General features: G+C 38.3%; 3 protein-coding genes across 25 annotated transcripts in view; 1 reads left to right on the top strand and 2 right to left on the bottom strand.

The window, feature by feature from the left end:
• The window catches only part of AOX1 (aldehyde oxidase 1), a 37,974-nt gene extending 35,333 nt beyond the window's left edge, over positions 1–2,641 (bottom strand). For 2 of the 5 annotated variants that reach the window (XM_025152177.3, XM_025152176.3), the window contains exons 1-2: positions 1,672–2,641; positions 1,398–1,455 (exon numbers count right to left, since the gene is read on the bottom strand). In XM_025152177.3, coding sequence (XP_025007945.2) covers positions 1,398–1,455; positions 1,672–1,773 — 160 coding nt within the window. In that variant the 5' untranslated portion in view covers positions 1,774–2,641. Of the gene's footprint in view, positions 1–493; positions 576–1,397; positions 1,456–1,671 lie in introns of those variants that run through there. The other 3 variants (NM_001038692.2, XM_015289417.4, XM_040703417.2) reach the window with 2 other exon arrangements.
• A 2,649-nt stretch (positions 2,642–5,290) lies between these two features.
• On the bottom strand, positions 5,291–17,722 carry SGO2 (shugoshin 2). Of its 12 annotated transcripts, XM_040703888.2 has the most exons (11): positions 17,515–17,722; positions 16,580–16,713; positions 14,841–15,024; positions 13,123–13,298; positions 12,665–12,742; positions 12,283–12,365; positions 11,842–11,900; positions 9,416–11,401; positions 7,201–7,348; positions 5,584–5,732; positions 5,291–5,514 (listed from the first exon to the last, which is right to left on the bottom strand). In XM_040703888.2, the coding sequence occupies exons 2-10, from the start codon at positions 16,634–16,636 to the stop codon at positions 5,627–5,629; spliced, it is 2,877 nt and encodes a 958-aa protein (XP_040559822.1). In that variant the 5' UTR covers positions 16,637–16,713; positions 17,515–17,722; the 3' UTR covers positions 5,291–5,514; positions 5,584–5,626. The 12 variants fall into 12 exon arrangements, with proteins under 12 accessions (XP_040559822.1, XP_046799865.1, XP_040559823.1 ...); XM_046943909.1 differs by having other exon boundaries at positions 5,291–5,732; positions 15,178–16,713; XM_040703889.2 differs by having other exon boundaries at positions 5,291–5,732; positions 15,192–16,713.
• KCTD18 (potassium channel tetramerization domain containing 18) lies at positions 15,549–26,180 on the top strand. 8 transcript variants are annotated; one of them, XM_040703896.2, is made up of 8 exons: positions 15,549–15,999; positions 17,276–17,333; positions 18,220–18,413; positions 19,084–19,295; positions 19,907–20,100; positions 21,303–21,397; positions 21,828–21,930; positions 23,716–26,180. In XM_040703896.2, the coding sequence occupies exons 3-8, from the start codon at positions 18,257–18,259 to the stop codon at positions 24,245–24,247; spliced, it is 1,293 nt and encodes a 430-aa protein (XP_040559830.1). In that variant the 5' UTR covers positions 15,549–15,999; positions 17,276–17,333; positions 18,220–18,256; the 3' UTR covers positions 24,248–26,180. The 8 variants fall into 8 exon arrangements, with proteins under 8 accessions (XP_040559830.1, XP_015144987.2, XP_046799866.1 ...); XM_015289501.4 differs by lacking the exon at positions 17,276–17,333; XM_046943910.1 differs by having other exon boundaries at positions 15,549–17,333.

Raw genomic sequence — 26,180 nt, 5'->3', positions numbered from 1 at the left:
AGATACAATTAATTGTGCAGGCACATCTCAGGGAATGGCACACTATCATATAGACATAAGCAACAAAATGCAGGAATACTTTAAGTTGATATCTGAACCATAAAGTAAAACCATCAACTAGTTCCTGAAAGCAAATTAATCTTATCCCCATTTTAAAGACAAAGTACAAAGACATAACAAGGTTAAATGATTCTTCCAGGTGCCAGATCAAATCTGTGCAATATTATGTATGGGACCACTCACCAACGTGCTTCAATCAATCAAGTACAACTCTTCTGGTAAAGTTGGTATGGAGCTATGTTTTTTAGATTAATGGAGTCTGAACTTGTTTAGATTACTGAAGAATAATTTCCTAAGTACCAGAACTACATGAACTTATTCTTCTTCAGGCTCCTCCCCACGACTGACCAGTAATGAAATGCCCCAATTCCAGTTTTTCTTTTGAGACATTTACAAAAACTCTTTGTTGTGTGAATTCTCTAGTGTATGGTACCTGTCTTTTTGTCCTTCAGGGATATGTTTGATGAGACAGCCTAGGAAGCTGCCAAACAGGGGAGATTCTGCTCTTCACATCTGCTCCCTGATCCTGGCTCAGGGTCCCTAAACACAACACGTTACTCAACAGTGTTACACAACAGCTTTATGAACACGGGGTTCTTGGTGCACTAGATTCCAGAAAATTGCTAACAGCTGAGAGCAGACACACAGTCAAACCTCTGAAAAGGTGAACAGAAAGAGAGGGAAAGATCAGAACAAGTACTGCAGAATTTGTTACACAGAAAGCCACTGAACTGTGGACTGAAACCAAGACAGAAGACAGAATTGTCTGCAAAAACATAACTGGCAAGTGAGAGTTCTAGTCCTTTCAAATTCTGTTTTGTTAATTATTATTTTCTTTTCTGTTTTAAAAACAAACTTGTTCACATTTACTTACTATTAAAACCTGTTTTTTCGTTTGTTTGTATTAAGTTTAGGAATCTGTTTGGAATACTTAGAAGAAAATAACATTACAAAATTCCAACAGACTTAGGCCATCATCACAAGGTCTTTCTTCTTTCCAGGGAGAGAGTCTTATTACAAAAACTTGGAGACTATGCTGTTAAGTTTTATTCATACTGGCCAAAAAGATCTTAGGAAAAGACAGCTGGATATGCACATGCAAATAGTGCCTACTAGGATAGCTTGTTTGTTTAGGAAACTAGGCTGAAAACACAGCAGCTCATGGAAGATCATTTGACCTAAGAGCATCATACTGTTTAATACAGCTATTTTATCTTAAGGAAGTCACAGCTTCTTTAACGTGGAAAACAGCCTTTTAATTATCACTTATGAGAATTCTTCTCAAAGAAGGCTTTCAACTGAGTGATCGGAAGGAAAAATAATCAAGAAAAGGATACGTCTCTTTCGCAGATAAAACAGCAGCATCTGTTCGGGATCGGCATTTTTCTCTACCACCTGCAGTACAAAAGAAAAAAAATAAACTTTAAGAAAGTAGTTTTTCAAAATTCAGATCATGGGCTACATTCCTACAAAGCCAGAACAAAAACATTCTCTGGTTCACTCTGATGGGACTACTTGTACTGCCAAAGCCTACGGGAGAGTTTGGACTTCTGAAAATTCCTTCATAGACAGATATGTTTCCAGGGTCTACTAAAAATAGATGCTGCTCACCAAAAGGTCATGCTGAGGGAGCCAACCTTCAGTCACACCAGAAATAAAAATGCAACAGGACTTTGCCACAATAGAGGTAGCATAGCATAAAGAATTAATCATTTGCCGATTTTAGAGTCTCTCTGGCACTTTAACCTACTAGGATGAACACCAGAGGCAACTTCTAAGGCTGTCAGCAGGAATATTTTTTTTCTAGTGTTGTTTATATAAACTTTCACTTATCTTACTAGGCTAACAACTGAGACTAATAAAAATGCCTGTGTTCTTGTTTCCATTGGAGGATTTCTTATTCCATCGCTTAGAATCAGCTAGTTCCTTGCAGTAGCATTTAATCAACAACAAACTTTGGTTTGCTTTTGCAGTATTACCTTTATAATTGCCAACAGTCCAGATTTTGGCACTCGAGCCTTGCTGACTAGCTTTTGTACCCATGTAAATTTGTTTTCCAATAACCACTGAAGATGAGAAGCCAGGCACGTGCAAATGAAAAACGAGTTTGTTCATCAGCCAAATTTGAGAGCCAATTGAAAGTTCACTTCATTTTGATACTTCCCCCTCCTTCCAAACTCAGCAGAACTAGCTAAAATGGGATGTTTTAAGCAACAGTTGTCCTCCTCTGATGCTTCTCCCCTTCTTGCAGCACTTGTTAAATGCAAGAGAACCAGCTAACCGTAGTAACACTAGCTGACTGATGCATGTTCCGAAGGCTTTGGAAGGATACAGTTATGCTCTCCTGAGGACGAAATCTGAGAAAACTAGATCCTATCTGTGCCCACGCCTTTCGGGGCTACTTTTAAAACAGCAGTTGCCCTTTCTCCAGACTCCCTCCGAACGACACTTACCTTTCTCCCATTCACGTAGAAAATCAACTCCTCAGCCCCCACCGCCCCTTGCAGAGACATCGCGTCCCAACCCGGAACCCTCCGGGCAGCAAATCCCGGGCACTCGCAGCAGCGGCCGGAAAGCCTCTGGGCGAGGAGGGCGGGGTCGGGCCGCAGCGGGCGGACACCGGGCAACGTGGGAGGTGCCCTGAGGAGATGTGCTCTGCCAAACTCAAACAGAACCAGGTGGGTGTGTCTGGTTTAAATTTCCTGCAGCAACGCAATCCAAACGCAAGCTTCGGAATACTTTATCCCGATTGATTTCAATGTGTTGCGTTATTTAGCTATTAAAAAATACTCGTACGTGGAGGGCCCAGAAGAGGGTCTAAGGCTACAACTGTAGCCAGATTCTTCTTCCCTGAACTGTTCAGGGTCCTTCTGAGTTGCAACATACGAACTCACAGCAGCCTGGGTTCAGGACAGATATATTGGTCAGATAAGAGATGGCTGTCGCAGTTACTGCACCTCTTGTACCTTTTGTTGAAGTACAAAGCTTTGTTGTTTAATAAAATAGAGCAAAATCTCTCAGGAAAATTCAGGCATTTCAGACTGATGTGAGAAGTAGAAAACATTTCATGGAACCCACTGATATTCATCGATGCTTGCTGAAAGCTTATGGAGACCAAGTAGTGGAAGTGAGCGCAGCAAGGCAGTGGGTGGTGCGTCCCAGTGGTGGCAACAGTGGGTCACCTCCGCTGATGCAAGCTTGCACAAGCACAGCATGCAGGCTCTTGCTGGAAAATAGTGTTTTGTAGCTGGGAATTTTCTCTATCAAATAGTATTATTGTGCTCTTTGTTAGAGTTCCCAAGGGAATAAACAGGAGGCATTAATTTTGGAGCCACCTACGTAACAGTTTACTTCCCAAAGTAATTTTAAATTGTGATTAAACCCAGCAATTAGTGATCGTAAGCCCCACGGCAATTTTGCATAAATATCTACTCACAGCTTCTAATGTACCAGTGGATCTGGTGAAAAAAACACATTTCGTGAAGATTCAGCAGGTAATCCAACATGACTTATGTAGTGTCCAGAGTGGCCATTTTATAGAATAAATAAGAAGGTCTTAGATAATAACAGAGTAAATGTTATCGCTGTGTATAGCATCAACTTGAGCAGCCTGAGTGACAAAAGTAAGCATGGAAAATGAGGAAACAAGTGCTGTAATAGCAGTGATGTGATTTCAGAGGTACATAAAGTAACTTCCACCCCTTTTCAGGTCACTTTCTTTATCCTTTCCTACCCTGAAAGATATCTATACTAATACAAGTTGAAGAAGGTAGGGCATAAAGTCTGGGTCTTAAAACTGGGTCTTACAGTTTGATTTAAAATTGCATGAAACACAATAGCAGCCTAACTGGTAGTAATGGAGGCAGTGCTGAACAGCAGGACCTTCACCAAAAAAATGAGGCTATCTCCAAAAGATTATTATTTTTTTTTCCCCCGAGCAGACAAACCTGGACTTCTGTTTCCAGCTTTCAAACCATAGGCAATAGAGAGAAATAACCATTTAGAACAAACAAACAAATGAAATCACTGTGTCTCACTGCTGCAGTGCCAGCACAGGGTATACGAGTTATAACAGATGCTTCTTTTGGATTTCCAGTGATGGAGCTAGTAATGTTGATACACAGACAAGTGTATAGCAGAGTATAGAATTCTTTCTTTAATAATATTGGATCAGGATAGAATCTATGTTTCCATCCATTACCACACCTCTTCATAATGATTTTGCCAATGTAGTGACATGCACAGTACATTTCAGAAAGAAATGCTGAGAATCCTGCCAAGAGCCTTACTGAAGTTGGGCTAAAAAACATCCACTGCCGTCCCCTCACTCAGCAGGCTAATCGTCTCCTTGCAGAAGGTTATCAGATCAATCAGGTATGATCTTCCCTTCATAAATCCATGCTGACTATTCTCAAACACCTTGTCTTTCAAACAAACAGAAACCAGGATTTTCTTACTTACCCAGGTTACAGTGCTACAAAAGCTACAATGAAGTACAAAGAGTACTGGTTTTTGTTTGTCTCTTTTTTTAAACTTTACAAATGTAAGAGTACCAGTTACATATAAAAGGTTACCAGATGAGATCAAAGGTCTAGCTTACTGAATAACTGCTCAGTCTGTGAAGGGTTTCAAGAGTGAATAACGTTAAATAAAGTACTAAACAGCATTTCCAGTAATTCCTTGTGGATTTTTCTTCCATCAATTTGTCTGATTAATACCGTGTGAAGAATCAAATTCCAAAGTGAGTCTGAACCTTATCCAACAGAAGCTGTGGGGGTTGTGAGCTACAGCCTGCAGCTGGCAGCATTTATAGCTTAGATATCTCCCAAAAGTTGTTTGTCTCATGTCAAGGCATAACAGAATGCAGAAGTGACTGATGAGGGTCCAGAGGGGAAGCCGTCTAAAAACTGATAGCTGAGTGATATAGTATGGGTGTAGTATTTGTCACACTAGCACAGTGTCAACTGGAAACTCAAAGCTTTGTCTGGATCCAATTTAATACTGAGCATCTATTGCAGTGCTTTGCTGGTTCCAGTATGGTTGCCAATGTTGCTGGTTGCCTATGACACATATGCAGGACACTGGGTTTAAACCACAAAAACAAATAAACAAACAAAGAAGCAAACAAAGCTAAGGCTCTCTGCACCTATATGTGGAATGCTTAAATCTGTTCCAGTTAGCATTGATAAACTTTTCTGCTCATAGTATATACAAAGAAATCACAGTAAAATTCACAAATGTGATTTTTTTTATTCTCATTCAAACTTCCACTTTTCTTACAAATTAATAAGTGCTGCAAATACTTTGAACAGATTATAAATTACTGACCAAAAATTCAGAACACAAGACTGGATCCTAACCTGAATTTTCCTTCTTTGGTGAAGAGTTCCGTGTCCTTCATGTTGTGGGTCTTTTCCAAGAGCTTCCACTTTGAAGTCTTTGTTTTACATTTAGCTATCACAGAACAACAAGCATCCAATACTACTAAAATATATTTTTTGGGGGGGGGAAGAAAAGAAGTACCATTTCAGAAGTACTGTTCATAAAGGCAATTCTCTTGTCTTCTTCAAATAAATTTTGATTTACTTTTAAAGCTTCTTTTCTTTTTTACTTTAAAGACTGGGGAATGCAGAAATTGTGTATCTGTAAACTGATCTCCACGTCTTAATTTTCTGTGAACGAAAGAAAATATAATGTGAGTATCACCATACGTCTGTGTAATTATAGTAACAACTGCAAATGGTAAATAATCCCATTGAAAGTTAGATACACTAAAGAAATTAATTTTATGGAAAACAAATACGTTTGAAATAGCAAGGCATAGATAATACTATTTTTGAAAATAATCCTAAAAATCATACTCATTTAATCTAAATTCTCAAGGGAATTCCATTCTTTTCCCACTTTTGCTTTATTGTTTCTCTCCAGAAATACAAAAACTTATCTTCCAGAAAGAGAATGTGTCAATGGCTTCATATCACACCATCAATTTAGCATCCAATTAAAATCAGTAAAAGAAAAATGCAACTGCAATCCCTTTGCCTTTTTATTTTATTTTATTTTACAAACACTATTTCAAAAATACTTCTGAAAAACAAACAAATGGTGCTAAAATTATAGACAGTTCTTCCTTCACTTTTAGCTTCTATTTGTCCTCAGTCTCAGTGCCTCAGTTAATTATTTACTTGATTACAGAGGTAAACAAAAATATTTTGTGGGTGTATGGAAACACAGTCTGAAATTTTCAGTTTATGGTTTTATTTTCTTCTCCTCTCATTTTCACCAACATACTCCCTACAGTGGACTTGTAAAATAAGTAACTATAACCTTTTAATTCTACAGACTATAATGCAAAAATCTCAATACTGTCTTTAGCTGATGAGTATGCAATCTATCAATAGACACAACAGAAGATATTTTTTCCTTACATTAGGATTTAAAAGAAAAAACAACCAAAAAGTGGTGGCTAAAGCTGTCTGAATATGTCCAGGAGTTATTTTCAGCTTAACAGTCCATTGAGGTTTAGGTCTACATGTACACAGTTTGTACAAATACACTAATTTTATTAATGGATGTTTGAAATCCTCTTTTAATCTTTAATAGTTATGACAATCTATGCCATATCTTTAAAAAGTCTTGGAAATCTTGTGCTACTGAATTGAGTGAGAACACTGAGCTAGATAACTAATTAATAAATTAGAATATCTTAAACTCGAATGATTTATTATGTTAGATATCTCCAGATGAAGAAAGATCACAGAATTCTGTAATATCATTACAGAAATTATCTTGTCACTCGGCAATATTACAAGGGCATTCTTATGGCAAAAGTATAACATTTAAGCATAATGTTTACAATTATACACCTCCAAAAGGGTTTATGTCATCATAAATATTAAGAACTCATCATTATTCTCTACTGGTATAAAAAGTTTAATTGTAAGCTAAATATGTCTTACTCTGGCACCCGGAAATCCTGCCATACTAATGGGAAACATTTGACATGAACACTGAGGTACCATTCCACTCCAGTTTGCAAAATAAATAGTTCAATTTTTTAGGAATTTGGGGGTTTTGGTAGCAAATCTTTATTAAGTTATGTACTACAAACAAAACCACCCCTCCCTATCTGATACCAACCTGTTTAGAGGGGGTTCTTTGTAGCAAATAGCAGCTCTTCCTCGTCTAACTGGTTCTGCTGAGTTTTCTTCTAAAATCTGGGAGGATTTCGGTAAGGAAGTGTGAGAAAGCTCACTGGTATTTGTCACATCTTGCAAAGCTGTCCTCCCTGTGAAAAAATATTTTATATGATTCATTTTAAGTATTTTCTGAACTGTTAAGTAGAATTTCAATCCATAATTATCTGTCATTAGTACATATGTCACCCCAAAAGTAATGCTTCCTATTTATTTCCATGGAAACTACAGCAGATACAAAGAGCACAATAACACTATTTGATAGAGCAAATTCTCAGCTACAAAACACTATTTTTCAGCACAGTCATCACTATTAGCTGATTTGCACAGATGAGTTGATTGAGACAGTCTTCATTTTGTGGTGCAACTTCTGTGCATGGCCATCTGGAACGTGGCTTGTCTTTCACGTTCACTGTCACCACTTCTGAAACACACCACCTATCACCTCACTGTGCTCACAACCACTGTTTGGTCTCTACAAACTTTATAAACATTCAGTAAGTGTTAATGAATGTCAGTGGGTGCCATTTTTTCCACATGGAGGAATTCAGTGACACACCTTCACTTTGTATGCACATCTATGTCAGACGCCATTTTGTCTGAACATACAACGAGCATCTGCCTCTGATCTCATGGGCTGAAATAATAAAATACTACTTTCAGAGCAGCCCTTGTTCTTCTTATAATTCAGGTACTTTGGATGTTATTCCTATGGTGAAGATGCTCTGTAAAGAATGGGATGTGATCAAAGAGAACAGTATTGCAACAGCTTTCAACCTAACCTAGTTTGGAGCTATTTGAGGTCTACCATGCTCTTGGGACACAATCAAGCCCCAGAGGTGCCCTAATCTGCAGCTAGCAGATATAATGTTACAGTAAAAACAAACAAACAAACAACAACAACAAAAACTGCAGACAGATCATGGCCTTCAATGAAGGAGGAAGGCACATGTGTGTAACATGGAAGAATCAAACTGTACAAGAATTCTCTACAACTAATAAAATCTTTCGAATTTGCACTTGCTATATGAGCAGGCATGCATAAACAAAGCACAGCAAGGTAATTAAGTGACCCTTCTTATCTTCAAAACTGTATACTACAGAGCTATTTGAGATGCCTTGTATTTTCAGTCGCTGAAAACGTGAAAGTTAAATACCCTACTGAGAAGCAACCAGTCTCAGAAGAAGCACTATTAACATTGCAAAATTTTTTAAGATCAGATGCAGAATGCCAGACAAAACCTCAACACTAAGTTTGGAGACAAATATTTTGATAACTTGGGAGAAATAGTGAAATTATTACAGTGCTCCAAGTTTCAAAAAAATTGTAAGGTATTCAGTGGATCACAGACTCTCTGGAAAGCACAGAGATTTAATACAGATACCAAACCAAGATAAAATAAACACAACCTTAATCTGTATTCCTGTCAGTTTCTTCCAGGAGTGTACATTCCCTGCTGATACAGGTCAAGTCTTAGATTTACTGCATCCAGATGAGAACATACAGGATGCTATTTTTCAATAGAACAGAAACTAAAATACTCATATTTTCACATTTTGAGAATGAACTCTTTCCCCACCTTAAATTTTCTGAGGCAGAAAATACTTGCTATTGATGACACAGAGGAAACTCGTACACACACCAGATAAATGATGGCTTTTCTCTTGCACCTATTTTGAGACTACTGCACTGTAACATTGAATATGGAATTTGTAAGCCTACTTTATGAAAACTACTCTTGTTTCTGTTCCCTATCTATGAAGGGAACAGTGTACCTTGACATTTCTCTTGTATAAATCTTCTAGTTACTTTATCTTTTTAACCTCACTTTTCTGAATCCTACAACGTTCTTGTGCAAAATGAATACAGGTTCCAATTATAACTGCTCCTCAAGAACAGGGACTGCTTAATCTGCATGACAAAATGTCTTTTTGGAACACATTACAAAGTAGCAGGTATATTAGTTATCACAATTTTAAAATATATTGAGACTGATATATGAATCATTTTAGTGATTTTCAGCCTTACCTTTTCACTTCTATTTCATCCACTGTGAGCAAGGAATTAGTGGAATAGTATCGAGAGAAGATATTTTACCATTATTCCATAAAGAAACTAATTTAAAATTATTTCTTTCCCCCCATTCTCATACACTTACCATGACAATGCGTCAAAGTCTTTTCATAAATCTCTTTAGAAATATGATCTGATTTTTGCTTTGCTTTTCCAGAATCCAGTGCTTTATCTTGATCAATTTTCCCTAAAATTTCTGAATTTTTCAGTATAGAGTTCATGGAAGCATTAAGGTTATCAGGAGCTGTGAGCCTCATTTCAGGAAAACCACTCTGGAAAAAGCTACCTGTACTTGCTGTCAAATTCTTAGAGCAATCTACAGGTAAGGATTCTAAAATTTCTAACTTTTGCACTGTGGGTTTTAACTTGTTCATAGAGGCATCCATCTCATGAGAGACTTCCTGGTCATCCAGAAAATTCAGCTGTCCCTGATCAATATGTCTGAAATAATTCTTTTTCTGTCTGCTCTCCATAATACCAGAACAAAGGCTCTCTTTTTCTTTTACTTGATTGTCACAAGAATTACTAATGTTAGATTCTTCATGTGCTGCTGGTGAGGCATCTACTCTCTTTAACGTATCGGCATTGTTGCCAACATTTTGTGTGGAGGCTTTAGTTTGCGATGTATTTATAGCCATATCATTCTGAGCAACTAAAGCTCCTTGAGATTGCTGTGTTTCAGTTATTTTATTTCCATGAACAGCCCGTGTGCACAATGCATCCATATTTTTTAATTCTTCACTTTTGCAAAGCGAGAACGTAGTAAGATCTTTAGTTGGTATTACACATGCTTCATGGGTAGCCTTTGTCAACATACGTTTTAATCTGCCTGGTGAAAAATTACCACCCTTTTGATCTACTTTTTTAATAATTTTATCAGCACTCTCATTTTCAGTTTCTCTTTGTCTGTAACCACCTTTTTTGTTGCATTTACTCTTTATAATATTCTTCTGGTCTTGTTTTCTCTTGCTGTCACATTGGCACCTGTCTGTTTGAGACTTTTTTGAACCATATACTTCATACTTCCCATGATCTACTTTACAGTATGTGGCTGTGTTCATTTTAGAAGGGTTCTGAAAGGTTTTCCTGTTTCTTAGCAGTCTGACACCATTCTCATTTTCATATAGAAAGTCCTGCTGTGAACGTGGTACAGTAGAGGTGTTACCCTGGAATGCCGAGCTTTTAGCACAGCAAACTTGAGGTGGGATCTCACTACTAGATAAGTTTGAGTATGCTTTTATTATTTTGTTTTCCGCATCTTCTGAAGTTTCTGAGGAATTTCCTTTATTTGCTTCTTGTTCTTGTTTTTGATGCACTAGGCTAACTAGATACGTTCTTCTAGTATCTTTATCCTTACTTACATAGTTTTGTTCCTGATTACAGTCATTGGCATTTGGTAAATTCTGTTTCTCTGTAGAATTCTGGTTAGGTAGCTGTTCTGTTTGACTTTGGAACAGCTGAGTTTGTAAGTCAGCAGTTTTTGAAATGTTACTGTTGTCAGTCCTAGCGTGCTTTTCTTCTGCATAAAAATTTGAACTGGCTTCTGTCTTAGTTTTAATTTTCTCTTTGTCACTATTAGAATATTTTACTTTCCTGAATTTTGCCAGTACTTTATCAGAACTGGCATTATTATTTTTATGTAATTTGTTTTTTGATGCAACTGTGAGCAGTTCACCTGCATCGCTGGCAGTCAACTCCATATCAGCATCATAAACAGTTTCTTCGGATTTAATCCCATCAATAGGAAGCATCTCCTTACATTCACTGCTAAAATCAAGTTGTGAAGGAATAACGCGAGACAAGTCACTTGGACTTTCCTTCACATTCACCTCATTGCTGCTGCTGCTACCATGAAGAAGCAGATTTGAGCTACATTTTTTATCAAAATCCTTTATATTAAGTTGTGGTTTTGACCCATGATGTGTTGCACATTTCCTTCTTTCAGTCACATTTCCACAGAACGGCAATGAATCTTGTCTTGTAAACTCCTCAGGCTGTCTTAGAGGTTGTACGTTATTGACATGAGCTAGGAACGCGCTATTACTGCTTAGTTCTGTGCAAAGCTGATTTTCTGGAAGAAAAAAAATGACAAATTTTAGCAGCTTCTCAGAATAAGACACCTTACTGAAAGCTGGATGGGAAGCTTGGAAAATGACGAACTGCGTTCTTTTATTGTGAGGGTGGTGAGGCACTGGAACAGGTTTCCTAGTGACGTGGTTGATGCCCCATTACTGGAGACTTTCAAGGCGAGGCTGGATCAGGACTCGGGCAACCTGATCTAGCTGTGCACGCCCCTGTTCATTGCAGGTCATCTGTACAGAAAATACATCTTGCATCCTAAAAATATAATTTTGCCAATGGTTGTTTCCACCAGATCTATTTCATTTAACTTTTGATTACTTTTACCAGAAGGCAATGATGATACAAACTTGATTTGATCTAAACATGTTTCCTTTGACAAAAAAGTGGTACTTCTAAAATAATTTGCTATTTCACACACAGAAGGGCTACCTTGCTGTTTTCCAGCAGATGTTGCAGGTAGAGGAAGCTTCACTGGCAGTTCTACAGATCTGAAAAGAGAAAAATTTACTGTGAAGATTTTATGTTTTATGCTATAATACTCAACAGTTTAAAACATTTCTTTAGTAATATATAAAAGCAGAAAATAAGAACTCTGGTATGAAATGCACTTCTGCTTCTGTCTTAAGGGCAATTGTATTTATGAAATTACACCTGCTTTGTGCTGGTGAGATCTCATGTAGAAAGAAGCAAGTTATTCAAACACATATTTCCTCCCACTGTCTCCCTAATCATTACAAGTTGCAGACAGCTTCTGAATTAGATAGGAAACTGTTTCTAGTTACTTGAAAAAATATCTAGATCATAAAAAGATTAATTGTAAGACAAAAAATGTACGCATACTTACCAGCTTCCAGATTTAATACAACTTACCTCACTGACTGACATGTACTCTTCAACTGGTCATCAGTACAGCTACTTGGACTGTCTGACAGAGGAAAAGAACTCTGAAGATTCTTTCAAAAGAAAAACAGTGGGGAAGAAGTATTTTTTTAAGTCATGTAACTGCATTTTGTCTGATACATAACTTTCAGACTTTTTGTAAACAAGATTAAATCCCATATCTTTACTGCCTGTAGCAGTGAAATGCCACTGACTTCACTGGACTAGGGATTCACCTCCACTTTAAACGATAGGGTAGATGTTTTTAAATGCATATATGATTTCAACATTTTAGTCATTTAGATATTTTGAAACTATTATCCTGGAGCTATTGCATGGATTTTGATATGATAATAGTTAAAAAAAATCTTACCTCAGAAAGACTACTTATTTCTATTGCAGTTAAGAGGTTATCACTCAAAAATGCTCCTATTTCTCTAAGAGTTTTATTCTGCATACAAAAGAAAAAAATATATAAAAATGCTTTTAAATTACTTCTTTCCTAAGAAAGACAAGATATAAAGGTGAATATATGTTGTAACTTTTCACTCAGCTGAGGACAAACTAAATTTTCAATACCTTTTAACACAGAAATGAAGCTGATGCTGAAATAACCATGGTTATAGAGATACACTGATGAATAAACTGGTTAGTATAAAAATTCCAAAGAAAGGAAAATCAAAAAAAACAATGATTTGCTATGAGATGACAGCTCCAAAAATCTGAGATGCAAGTGTTTGAAATGACCATTTTCAGAAGCAATATTATGTTTCAATAAAAGACGAAAGCTTGGTTTAGCTGATCTAGGCTTAAACATTATTGGCAGTATACCAAACAGCTTAGTTTTCGGCGAAGCAGGATATTATGAAGCTGCAGCTTTTCTACTTCTTTCTGAAGAAAAATCTTCTCATTCTTCAGCTTCCGAGAACTTTCTTTCTCCATGCTCAAAGCCAGAGCTAACGCTTTATTATTTTGCTTTAAAGATACTTTCAACATTGATGAATTATCTATAGGAGACAAAATCATACCATTTTATTTTCAACAGCTCCAATTCCAGGCCCTCTCTATATGAACTCTCACTACATACTAATATTTTTATCTTTTTTTTTTTTTTTTGGCAGAATAGTAGTATAGCCTGACATTAAACTGTTCCTTGTTGGCTGCCACTCTGAAGTCTTCTGTTAGTTTTGAATCTCATGCAAGGATTCTGCTCTTGACTGGATTTTAACTTTTTTTTTTTTTAAACAAAGATATTTTAAGAATTTTACATGTATAATTTTAAAATGTATTGTTTTGTAGGCATAACAATGGTTCCTGCCTTCTAATGAAGAAGAAAATAAAACACGTTTTACAAATGGAAAGTTTAAACATTTGTGCAAGAAAGAACGTACATTGCAGCAAATGAAAGCAGCTTAGAAATATACTGTCAACTGTCATAATGAAAACTTGCCTACTCATGTCTGCGACTGAACCTTTTAAGAACTACCATTCCTCTTTTCCCCCAGTGACACAGAGTATTACCAAGATAAACATTTTGCCTCATACTCATAGTACGCACAGAGCTAGCTTTAACTTGTCCATACTCTTTTCCAATACCAGAAGGAGCAAGGTTAGCGTGAAGTGCTATGGCTATGTTCATTCATTGCCCTCAACTATTACTTCTGTGACCTGCCATCCAAAAATCAGCAAGGCTTCATTTCTTTGCTTAGGGAAACATGCAACAATATTATGCTTTGAACTTACTATTTGGCTTTGTGAATTATTTGCATTTTTGCAACATGGAGATTTCTAAGGGACATGAACATTACGCATCTATGCTGTTTATTTTTCACTGAAATTAATATTCCTGGCATAAATCACATTAAAATTCTTGCTGCATCATTCACAGAAAGAGAAGCAGCAATCAACATTTAGTTAGCTGTGCTGCTTGAACCAGAGATCTCTGAAATAGTGGTGTTTTGCTGTATCTACACTTTCCCTATCTTTTGCAGAAGAATATTTGAGATATTCATAGTGTTGTGGACTTAAACATCTAGCATGAAAAAAAAAGTGTTTTAACTTAACCCTGGCTGACTGGGAAAGCAAAGTATGTACTGACAATTGCTTATATCAGCCAGCTAACATCTGCAGTATTCTTTGATTCTCTAAGTGTCTCAATGAAGAATTTGTTATAAATGCCATTTTGCAAATGGGAATTGAACGTGTAATACTATGACAACTACGTCGTAAACTGTCAGTGATTCAACTCATTTTGGTACCAAAGGTTTTGGGTGCTCAAGATAGAGCATGGGTGTTACAAATGTATTTGAGCATGTTTTTTAAAAGCACTGGAACACCAAAGAGAAAGCACTGGAACTATGTAGAGAATTAGGTAAATAATCAGATTAGAACCAGGTGTTTTAACCTTCAGATTCTCCAAAGGTACTGAATATACCACTTTTTTAACAGCAGCCATTCAGCAGATCACACTGGATACAACTGCACTTCTCTTTGAAGTCATACATCCTAAGTACAGTAAATGGCTTCAGTTTTACTTTAATGGGACTTACTTATTAATTTAGATTTGATTTTAGATGCCAAAGAAGCATTCAGTTTTGCAGTTTGTAACGTTCTGTCCCTCTTCCTGCATCCTCTGACAGCCCCCGAAGTAAAAACAGTAGATAATTTAGCAGTTGCTTGTTTATCCATCATCAGAAAGCGCCTTGTCAGGGGATGCACACTGTCAAGAGTAACCTGCAAACGGCACATAGTTTTGCTCACAAACTTAGGCTGCATTATCTTGTTATGAGGAGATTATCCAAGATTTAGGTCACGTTATCACGTTTTACTAACAAATATGAAGACTAAAAGGACGACATTTTGCTTTTATACATTCTGTCAAGTTACCTATTCAGATCTACCTTTAAAAGCAAGGGTGGGGGGGAGGAGCAAAAAATTACGTCACTTGACAGTGTAACCGAATCGGCTTCGTCAGGCCGAATTTTAGAAGTAAGTTTCTTAAATAAACAGCGTTACGGGTGTTAAATACTGAAGTACACTGCAAGAAAGACCAGGCTGCGAAGTCTGTTGGAGCAGAGAACGATACTCTGCAGGCCGCTCCGAGGAGGCGCGTCCCACCGCCACCGCCCGGCCCTCAGCCGCTCTCGTCCTCAGCCGCCGGGGGGCAGCGCTCCCGCCTCACCTCAGGGACCGCCAACGGCCCGCGCGAGCCCAACGGCCGTCGGCGGGTAACCCTCGCGCCCGCCGGCTGAGGCAGTCAGTTCAGGAAAGCACACAGCCTCCATGATCTGACTGTGCACGAATGGAGCATATTTACAGGACAAATGGAGCTCCCGGGGTGATTCCTACCCGTCACAGCTTTCTGTTTTGAAGCAAAGAATTACACTAGGTCTTGAAATCCCAATCTTAATGTTACAGAGTAGTGTTTCATACAAGAGGGGCCTTTATGTACAGGGCTTTTTGTGAAGAAGACCCTTTAGGTAAAAAGGAGAAATCCATCTAATTCCTTACCAATGGAGAGTTACATTTCTTTTCCTCTGTTCTTCAGCTAGTCGCAATAGAAGAAGTGACAACCAAGCCACCAAGGCAGTTATCAAAATGACATGAATACATTTGCAAACAAAAGATGACAGTGAGTGCACGCACTGCCTGCACGCACAGGAGGCTGCCGTGTTAGAGCTGGAGCAAGACTGGTCCTGTCCATTCCAGGTACTGTTAGGTTTGGCATACACAAGGAAGTACTTTAGCCCAGCAAAACGCTTTCCTCCAAAATCCACTCAGATCCCAAAGGCACAGCCCATGTGCTTTAATGCTCCCTTCACGTGCATTCTCTTCCCCCATGTGAGCCCGGTTCTGCCATCGGTTCAGGCAGACACTGATTGCTGCAGCTGGCCTAAGGATTAGTGCACATATAGCAAACAGTTTTGTGAAAACATAGAGAGGAAAAAAAGGTTACTGTTTTAATTTATTTGAAGGTTTACACAGATATGGAAGGTTGAAACAGTAATAATAATCATAACAATAATAAACGATGTCTTTTTTTTTCCTCCTAGTTTCCAAATGGGATTTGGCACAATTTCTCAGCTTGGTCCTGAAGCTGCATAACCTCATGCTTCTACATGGCCCCTTTAAAACACAGATCTACCCCAGCACACCTTACATACCTATGGTACCTTTCCCCTCACAAAGCAGCTTTGAGTGACTGCAGCCACTGTAACTTCTGAGGAAACAGTAGAATAACATCATGGTACTGTAGCAACAGAAAGCCAGTCAAGTTGCCATGACTCACCTCCCTCTGCTTTCTAGCAGGCAGCATTTTCATCCAGCTCCTGCCCTGAAATTTCATTTCCTTCAGTTTTACAGCAGTCCCACCTCCTGAAGGAGCAATCACCAGTCTGCCTCCAGCCAATGTTTACGCCACAGCTGCTGATAACAAGCAAAACACTAAGTGTTGTGCTTCCACCTGCGGTGCTACTTTAGTTTGCATTGAGATGAGGAGATTTTCACACGTGAAAATTCTCAGTTAGTTGCCAGCTGCTTGAAGGGGGGGACAGCTTAAAGGGCTGCCAGGCTTCACAACTTGCATACTTTATTGCACCCTGTGTGCATAAAATAGACCAGAAGTCTGGTTTGCAATCACTTGGGATCCCGTTATTAGCCTTGATAACCTGAATAGAAATGTAAGAGAAAGACAGAGGCACACAGACATGTTGTAATAGCTCTAAAAGCTTAAAAATGATATGGGTGCATTCCTGCATGTGCAGTGTGAAGCTAACTGCATTCTTAATGGACTCTGGGTCCCAATGAGAAGAACCGTTAATGGCTTTATCTCTTTTCTATGCATATGGGCAGCTTGAGTACTTTCCAGAAGGTTGGTGGAAACCAGCAGTTTAGCACTATTATATTTTGTACAATTATTAAATTGGCATTTACAAGTACCAGGCTCTCATCACGACAACCTGACACTGTGTGTCTGTTCATGCAGCATTTCGGTCAGCAAGCAACTGCACCGCAGCCATCAACTGCTTCCATCAGGACGCTCTGTAAGTTGTTATGCATGAGAGTGTACGGGAAGCACCTACCAGTCTGCACTTGTCAGGATATTATGAACGTATTAAATCATTAATAACGAGCTCTAAGATTTAAAAAAAAAAAAAAAAGAAAGAAAAAAGAAAAAAAAAAAGAAAAAAAAAAGAAGAAAAGGAAAAAGGGTTTCTGCCTTACAGAGCAGCCGAGTTGATGCATGCCCGCCTCCCTTCGGAGGACGAAGGCACCGAAGCCGCCCCTCGCTGCGCCCGGCGTGCTGCCTGCTCCCCGCGGGCTCGGTTCGGGGCTGCGGCGGTGCCCCCGGCCGGGAGATGCCGCGGTGGCTCCGCTCGCACGCCCCCGGCCCGGCCCTTCCTGCCGCCATTTTGCGGAGCCGAGGAGGCCCGGAGGCGCCCGGCCCGCTCCGGCCGCGGGGAGGCGGCGGCGCAGGTAACGCGCGATGGCGGCCGCCCCGCGCGCGGCTGGGAGGCGCCATCTCGGCGTGTGCGCGCCCGCGGAGGGCTGGGTGGGCTGTGCCTCTCCCGCGGAGCGGCACTGGCGACACGAGGGAGCGCTCGGGCCTGCGCGGGGCGGCTCCCCGAGAGTTCCTACGATGCGTTTTCTTGCTGTCCTTCCAGCGCGTCTTTCACACGTATTAACCACAAACCTGCCTCTCCGTATGCCTCGAAAGAGTAACTTCGTGTTTTCCAGCAAAATAAACCTCATCGTTGTTTATAGTAAAGGTGTAAGCATTATTTCGAATTTTGCGATTTGCGTTGATACATTTTAAAATCTGATTTACAATCCTGTGCAACAGACACGTAACAGCTGAGCTAACACTTAGATCTCCGTGTAATATTTCGTTCTTAGCATTAGACTGACTCCTCTTTGTATCTGTTACAGCGTGGAATAGCTCATAACGTTGTGGTTTGCAAATGCAATGGAAGAGGACAAGGCTGCAGAGGAGCAGGGCATCCTACGGCTGAACGTGCGAGGATGTCTGTACACCGCCAGGCGGCAGTCCCTGTGCCGCTTCAAGGATTCCATGCTAGCTTCTATGTTTAGTGGACGCTTTCCTCTAAAAATGGATGAGTCTGGTAAATATGTTAAAGCTGCACCTAAAACTTTCCGCCTAGGGAGCTCTGTGGTAAATACATGCTTTTGCGTATCCATCTTATTCCAATTTGCTGAGCATCAGTTGGCTTCTTGAATACCAGGATGTAAACCAATTATGCGTGCATGACTTATGAGTAATACATTGGAATTCCACAGGTCTGTTTCTCTTTGCAAGCATACATGTTTGTACAGCACTTAGCCCTGCTTTGTTGCAGTCAGAATTGTCAAATACACTACTACAGTATGAGTGTTAACTTGGGCCCTGTCTATGCCTTCCTATATTCTCCCAAGGCATCTGACTCCGTCTGTTCATTATGTAAGGAGACTCTGTTTTATCTTTGTCTCAGAATGCACTTAAGTGCAGTACAGCTGAAGTTTTATAGTGGTCCTGTGCAGATTAGTGATATCACTGACATTCCAAACAAGCAAAAAATTCTGCACTATGAATTTTATCTTCAAAGAACTAGTATTCCAGGGAAACAAAGTAGCAGTTTTAAAATAACAGAGAAAATATACCTAGTTACTTCTAGTAAGTAAGTAAAACTAAAAAGTTTTATACAAAAGCTTTACTTGATGATTTGGTATAATGTGAGAAATCTGTATTCACTTGTTGGAAGCAGTATCTTAAGTTCAGTGTGTGTATGTTTTCAGGAGCCTGTCTGATTGATCGAGATGGAAGCTTGTTTAAATATCTTTTGGATTATCTTCATGGAGAAGTTCGGATTCCTGAAGATAAACAGATTCGAATTGCATTGCAGGAGGAAGCAGATTATTTTGGCATCCCTTATCCATACAGTCTGTCTGACCATTTGGCCAATGAAATGGAGACATATTCTTTAAGGTCAAATGTAGAGCTTAAGAAGGTCTGTATATCTCTTATATTTGTAAAGCTGTACTCTTTTAAAGATGTATCACACCATTTGCTAGCAGCAGATACTACAACTATGTATGTGCGAGTTAGCACTTTTTTATTACCTCTTCAAATAATTGAGAATTTTAGGATAAATTCTAGAACTGATAACACAGTCATAGTCATCAAGTACTCAGCTTTTCCACCTCTACAATACAGCAGCAGTTTAAAGTTGACTCTTTAACGTGCAAGTCTGCTTTGAAAACTTGTGTAGTAGGAAAGACATTGTATAGTTCTCTATAGTTCTTTAGTTTAGACTTTCCCTTATTCATCTCGTTTTGAAAAGCATAAAGCAGTTCTAGACTTTTGAGGTTTTTTTCAAATTAGGGGTTTACCCCATCTTCAGGTATTCCTGTTGCCTCTCTGTGAATTTCTCCTACTTGTAGGACATTCTCTGTTATTGTCCAATAAGATATACTGCTCACAGTGGTCTAGATAAACTACATCTCTGATATACTTAAAAGAGGTCACCAGTACAGTTAAGAAAATTTCAGAATGAAAGCTTATAAAACTGAACTTAGTGATTATCCATATTTTTGCTTTTTTATTATTTTTTTTTCCTAGGCCTTGTTAGATTTCTGTGATTCTTATGATTTAGTCTGCACCAAGCCTACTGTTTGGGTCCTGCACTATCTCAGCACTTCTGGGGCAAGCTGCGAGAGTAAAATTATTGGTGTGTATGCCACAAGGGCTGATGGGACTGATGCAATTAATAAGGAGCTAGGAACAAAAATTCATAGTAAAAGCATCTACAAAAGGTAAGCTGACTTTCAAACTCACGAAAGCACTATGGAGAGGCTATGAACACATATCATAATACCCAAATATTAGTTTATGTGGCTAATACAGCAGTATTACACTATAAATCACCGGCACGAATGAGATTATTTCCTGCTCTGAAAACACCCGGCTAATATAACATTCACTTTTAACAAAATAAAGACTGAGCACAAAGGGAAAGAATTCAAGAGAGTCTACAGAAGGTCACTAGTGTGTAGTTGCTCTAAGATCTCAGTTACTATTTTTAAAATGTCTCTACCCTTTAAAATTACATTATAATTTAGGATGATAATTCCATCAAGTAAGTTGCAGAAGGCAACAAAGACGTATCCTCGTCAAGCACCTACTGCAACTCAAGTATTATCAGTCATATTTACACCAAGAAGTATCATTGAATCCTGAAAAAGTGCCCCAAAATATTCACAAAGCTGGAGGCGATTAATGGGCTTCTATTTTGCAGTCTGTTATGACAGCAGTTAAAAATATTTAACACAACTTTTCTGAAGATGAAATTATTGTAATTCTTTAAAGGATATGTACATTTCAACAAATAATAATGCATTTTTACAGTAGTAATTTTAAGATATTAGTAGACCTGTACTTCCAAGTGTCTGAAAGCTGTTTGTCTTTCCCTTGGTCCTGCAGTACAGAATCAGAAGGGTAATTTACTGTATACCTTCTGAAAAATGATTCAGATAGAGCTTTTGATATTGCATCATGTTTATAACTAAGATGCATATTCTCCTAAATTTAGCCCGGGAAAATGAATATCTATTCTGAGATGTTTGGCTACATAGTGATTCAGTTATTTGTCCTCCTACTGTGTTTTCCCTTTGGAAGTGATTCACATTTAGAAGAATAAATTTTACACAATTTGTTCTGTAGTTACTTTTTCCATGGAATCCATTCTTTCCTGAATACCTTTTCCAGCAATGGGCGCTCACAGGCATGCAGATAATAGGAAAGTGGCAATTTGGAACTCTTACAGAAATGACAATGAAATCTAAGTAACCTTTTCTTACCCACTTTACAAAACATTTACTACTAAGTCCTTTCATGGTTGGAATTTCGTAAAAGAATAATAGCTATCATAGCTGTAACACCGTTTCATCAGTGTTACATTTTTGGGGACCTAGGTAGATTTACCAAGTAACTGTTACCTTACAAACAATATTTCTAGAGAAGCTGGAAATAATGTCCAATACATCTGGAGCTATTACTCTGAAGCTGAGCTGAAAAAGATGATGGATGCTTTCGGCACCTGGGAAGGAAGAGGTACAGTATTAATTCTTTGCTTCTATTTTAGTATTTTTTCTACAGAAAAAAAAAAAAAAGCAAAATAATTATACAATAACAAAATCTGGGTGTTTTCACTAATTCAGTATGTGACACATAAGAGCTCGAATAGAGTGGTTATTTGAATGGAAAACAAACAGAAGTCTTGATTGATGTTCTAATGAGCTGATGTGAGCTAACATACATGAATAGATGCAGTGAGAGCCACTACATGCAGGAGGTGACAGAGACCCTGAGCACTCTGATGGAAACCCTAAAGGCATACTGATTGTAAGCACAGGAATTTGTCAGAGTAGTTTCAAAGCTGAAATTCTACATGATAAAATACATGCATTCCTTTAGTCTGGTGGAGGTACACACAATACTGTGTTCTCTCAGCTCAGCGATACAATGTCCCTTTGAAATGCAGGTGTCAGCTACTGGAGAGTGCCCCAGGAGCTCATTGAATGCTGGACTCTTGAAGAGCGCTCTCTGAAAGGCAGTTTGCACCATATGCCTCCAGTTCATAAAAGGTATGTTGACCTGCACAGGTGGCTTAGCATGGAATGGAAAACAGCACAAGGATCTTTTCTTCTCCTTTTCTTTTCTTCTCCTTTTCTTTTCTTCTCCTTTTCTTTTCTCTTTTCTTTTCTTTTCTTTTCTTTTCTTTTCTTTTCTTTTCTTTTCTTTTCTTTTCTTTTCTTTTCTTTTCTTTTCTTTTCTTTTCTTTTCTTTTCTTTTCTTTTCTTTTTTCTTTTCTTTTCTTTTCTTTTCTTTTTTTGGTGTGTGTAATTTCAGGTTCTTTGAATAGTTATGTTTTCTCAGTTGTTGCTATTAACATTTTCATGTAATATCTTATATTCACTGAGAGCTCGTAAGAAGAACTGACCTTGCTATAAGTAAATTATCTTTTCTAGGCTGCTGAAATTCTATTCTACAGCCTTTAAAGCATCATTTAAGAGTGGAAAGGAGTATTTTCAAAAAGTAGAAAACAGCATTAGCTAAATGGACTGATTAAAAAAAATGAAAATTTTAAAAGGTTAAGTGATTTTCATGTTTCTAAGATGCTCTACTTTTACACTAGAATATTTTCTTTCCAGTTTTATGGTCATACTTTTGACAACACTTCCATTCTCAATACATTACCTAAAAGCAGCATTCGCAGATGCAAACACACACAGTTATTTGAGCCACTCCACAGCCATCTTACTGCTACCTAAGGAGGAGGATCCTGCTTACCTTACCTCTCTGGCCACACTGTCATTTCAGCAGCAGCAGCCACAGAAACATGTCAGCACAGTGATCCAATTGAAAATCTCCATCTCCCCATCATTTTGGGATACTCTTCATAGCTCATTTGCTCTTCATAGCTCATAAAGGAAGAAGCATGACCACTGGGGCTGACTGTCACATACATTCCTGAATGCTCCACTACAATCCTTGCCTTTTTATCCCTCATTTCTCTGCCTTGTCTTCTCTATTTTTTCTGTACCCAAAAGGCTGTATTAATTACCTGCAGTAATCCTGGCGAGAGCATATACCATCTTGAAATATTATTGTAAATTAATCTAGTTACTGATTACATTTAACTTGTACTACACTGCAGCTGTTAAAACACCAAGTCTTTGAATGCTTAAATTTTCCTTTTTGTTTTGGTGGTTCTTTCGGTCTAGGAGGTACAGATGTTGAGAATACATTCTTACCTTAGGGCTCTGAGGAAAGACTTCCTAGATTCATTATAAGCACTTGGTTATTTGCAGGCTTTCTGCTTGAGGTGTCACCATATACCACTTTTGTAAGAGTAGCAATAAGAAATATTAAACTTTTACATTTTTTCTCTCTTGGTATGGATTCCTGTGGCGTTTCACAGATCTTTCGAAATCCAAAATGCAAGCATCATGAAGAATGTCAGTGCTATAGTAGTGTACCTTACTCTGTTCTTTAATGGTTCTCTGAGTTACTTAAAAATTACTCTATACTTTTGACAGAGTAGCCATGAGACTCCAAGGCTTTCCTACATAGATTTTTTAAAATCATTTTTGTCCTGCCTTCTTCCTCATTCATTTTCATTCAGTTTGTGCACAATTTCTTACCAATTCTAGTGTGCAGCATGACTTACAGAAGTAGAAGAGATTGCTGGTACTGTTGGTGAGAAGGCAAGCCTGACTGCTGTGATCAACAGTTGAGAACGATATGTGATACCACAACGAGCAAAAATTAATAGAACATCAGATTTGTGCATTGTTGATTTTGTAATTATAAGAAAAATAACTAAAATGCATAGTCTGTTTCTTCAATTAAGATCCTTTGTTTTACAGACGCTTAATTGATTTCTCTGAAGTGGAAGACTACATACCATGCAAAGTGGGTCCCAAGCCAATTAGATTCTCAGGTCCCTCAACAAGTACACATATCAAAGTCAAGAATTCAGCTTCATTAAAGGTAGCTGCTTGCAACACTTCACATTCTGCAGTAACTCTTAAACGACCGAACAGTGAAAGTTTGATACTGCACAAAGCAGCTTCTAAAACTGTGTCCACAGCATGCGTGCCAGAGCCCAGCAATTCCCAGGTGCCCCATGGAAAGCAGAGTGCTGATGACAAAGCATCATGTCAAATGACTTTCAACATCTCAGTGTCTAGAAAGCCTGTAAGCAGCCGTGCAGTGAAGCTGAAGCGAACTCCACTTTTTCTTGTGACACCGTCTCAGTCATCATCTGTGTCCAGTAAAACAAGTGAACAGGACAAAGCTGCTGCTGAAATTCCTACTACTTCGATGGTACTAAACAAGAAAGAACCAGCCATGTTAGCAGAGAGTATTAAGCTTAAGAGTAATAAAGTGGATGGATAACATTGGACTCAGCCTGATAGGCTGTATAGCTTGGGAACATCTGGCCTAAGAACAGCTCATCATCTCATGTTGTCAGTTATTCAAGGATTTGGTAGAAAATCATGGTGAGAAAGTCAGTGAAGAGCAGAGAGAGAAATGAAGTGTATTTTCTGATTTTATTTCTAAGTATTTTTTAGAAGTTGGGAGGAAGAAACATGGCTAAAAAAACCCTAAAACACACAGCATGTTTAATATTATGGTGTCTCATTTATGTTTGCATCAGGCTGTACTACTGACCTTTTAAAAGGAATACATGCACAGCACAGAAGACAACATGCTTGTCAAATTTAATTACAGTTGATTCCCTTAATCCATATATTTCAAGTAGGGAAAAAACAGTAACGAGTACCAGTTATTAGATTCAAGTTTGTCACAAGTGTGCAATGTAGTGAGTACGGTAAAGATTTTAAGTTGAATGCGCAATACTGGTACTTTCAGAGAGGAGAAGTTGCCATTTTATTACTGGTAGCAATTAAAAGGACCATCTTTACGTGTAAACAGAAAATTGATAAACAGGAAGGAAGAGCATGGTTAGGGAGTAATAAGGCATTTTTTCCTTAGACCTGTGACGTATGTACACTAGTTTCCTACTGGGGTGCCATGTGCCATTAGAGCAAGGCTGCTGCAGGCAGTGGTGCAGCTTTCGTATTCCGTGTTACACTGCTGTGGGATTTCTTGTCCTCACTTGTACTAGGGTGCATTTTGAGCAACAATACTGAAGAGCTCCCATATATTTCTATCGGCAAAGGAAAGCAGAATTTGGCTCTCCTTTTAAAAAGCCTTTTTGGCTGTTTAAACCAATGCTGTTTAAGTTTCCCAAATTTGTCTTCATTTTGTGCAATTGTTTGCGTGTGGTTGGGTACTGCTTTGTTGTTGCTAATGCTTTTGCAACACAGTAAATACAGCTGGCCTTAGATGTTGAGAAGTCCTATCACATTGCCAAAATGAAATGTACTTAGAATTTACTTCTCTAATTCTTTTATTTTCTAGGTTATTTAGAAGAAATCACATTTTTAGGCTTTTCATCATAACTGCAAGGACTTGAAATTTCATTTGCAAAGTAAAAAAGAGAAACAGCAAAATTTTCATGTACTAACATACTCTTTGAAAAAGAGACATTTTGCCATGAATGATAGTTACGTTAAAGGTGAGCAGTATTGCAATTTTCTGCTATTCACATGTATATTGAAGACCAGCCTACCTTTAAAATCTTTGGACTACTGTAGTAAGCCTAAAAAGCCACAATGCCAAGGCTCTCCCTATCCCACAGAAGAGATTCACTTGAGACCAGAAAAGCAGAAATTAAGGGAGATACTAACAATGAAACTTGTTCTTTGAGCGTGCAATTCATCGACACTATGTATACCGAACAGTCTGATTGAAAAGCAGTTTTTAAATAACTATCTTCTGTGTGACTTTTATTTCAGTACTTACTGAATAGCTGAGCCCTTTATTGTATACATTTAGGTCCTTTTACAATGATTCCTCTTCAACTTTGGATGAATTTATAGGCTTCTTTTGACATCATACAAAAGCTCACATGTATGGATTCTTGCAGATTTATAAGAGTAAGACTGATCCTGTCAGACTTCCTAAGCCTGTGCTAGTTCAGGGTTTGTCTAATCATTCTGGTAGTACAGTATTTTTCATGTAACATTCGTATCATTTGCATTCCAGTGGCTTCATTGAGTCTCAGCTTTGTCCTAGGCACACTGATGTGTGGTTTAAAACATTAAAAAAACAACAACAACAACAACAAAAATCACTCCCTTTAATTTCAGCAGATGAAATAGTGACTGACAGTAGCTGTGGTGGGGAGGTAGAGCAAGTTTTTTATTTGTTTAGAGACTTGACTTTTTGACTGGATGAGAAACAAACATGGCTTTTTAAGTAA

This window comes from Gallus gallus, chromosome 7 (genome assembly GCF_016699485.2).
Source record: "Gallus gallus isolate bGalGal1 chromosome 7, bGalGal1.mat.broiler.GRCg7b, whole genome shotgun sequence".
NCBI classification, from domain to species: Eukaryota; Metazoa; Chordata; class Aves; order Galliformes; family Phasianidae; genus Gallus; species Gallus gallus.
This window is presented reverse-complemented; position numbering and strand designations above follow the sequence as displayed.

Excerpts from the sequence above, each read along its gene's own strand:
- SGO2 (XM_004942600.5), bottom strand. The coding sequence starts at position 16,636 with ATGAAATTTCAGGGCAGGAGCTGGATGAAAATGCTGCCTGCTAGAAAG. Across the intron at positions 15,025-16,579 it reads CTGCTAGAAAGCAGAGGGAG|GTTACTCTTGACAGTGTGCA; the intron begins GTGAGTCATGGC and ends TGCCGTTTGCAG. Across the intron at positions 5,733-7,200 it reads AAAGAACCCCCTCTAAACAG|AAAATTAAGACGTGGAGATC; the intron begins GTTGGTATCAGA and ends TTTCGTTCACAG.
- KCTD18 (XM_015289501.4), top strand. The coding sequence starts at position 18,257 with ATGGAAGAGGACAAGGCTGCAGAGGAGCAGGGCATCCTACGGCTGAAC. Across the intron at positions 18,414-19,083 it reads TCTAAAAATGGATGAGTCTG|GAGCCTGTCTGATTGATCGA; the intron begins GTAAATATGTTA and ends GTATGTTTTCAG. Across the intron at positions 21,398-21,827 it reads CGGCACCTGGGAAGGAAGAG|GTGTCAGCTACTGGAGAGTG; the intron begins GTACAGTATTAA and ends TTTGAAATGCAG.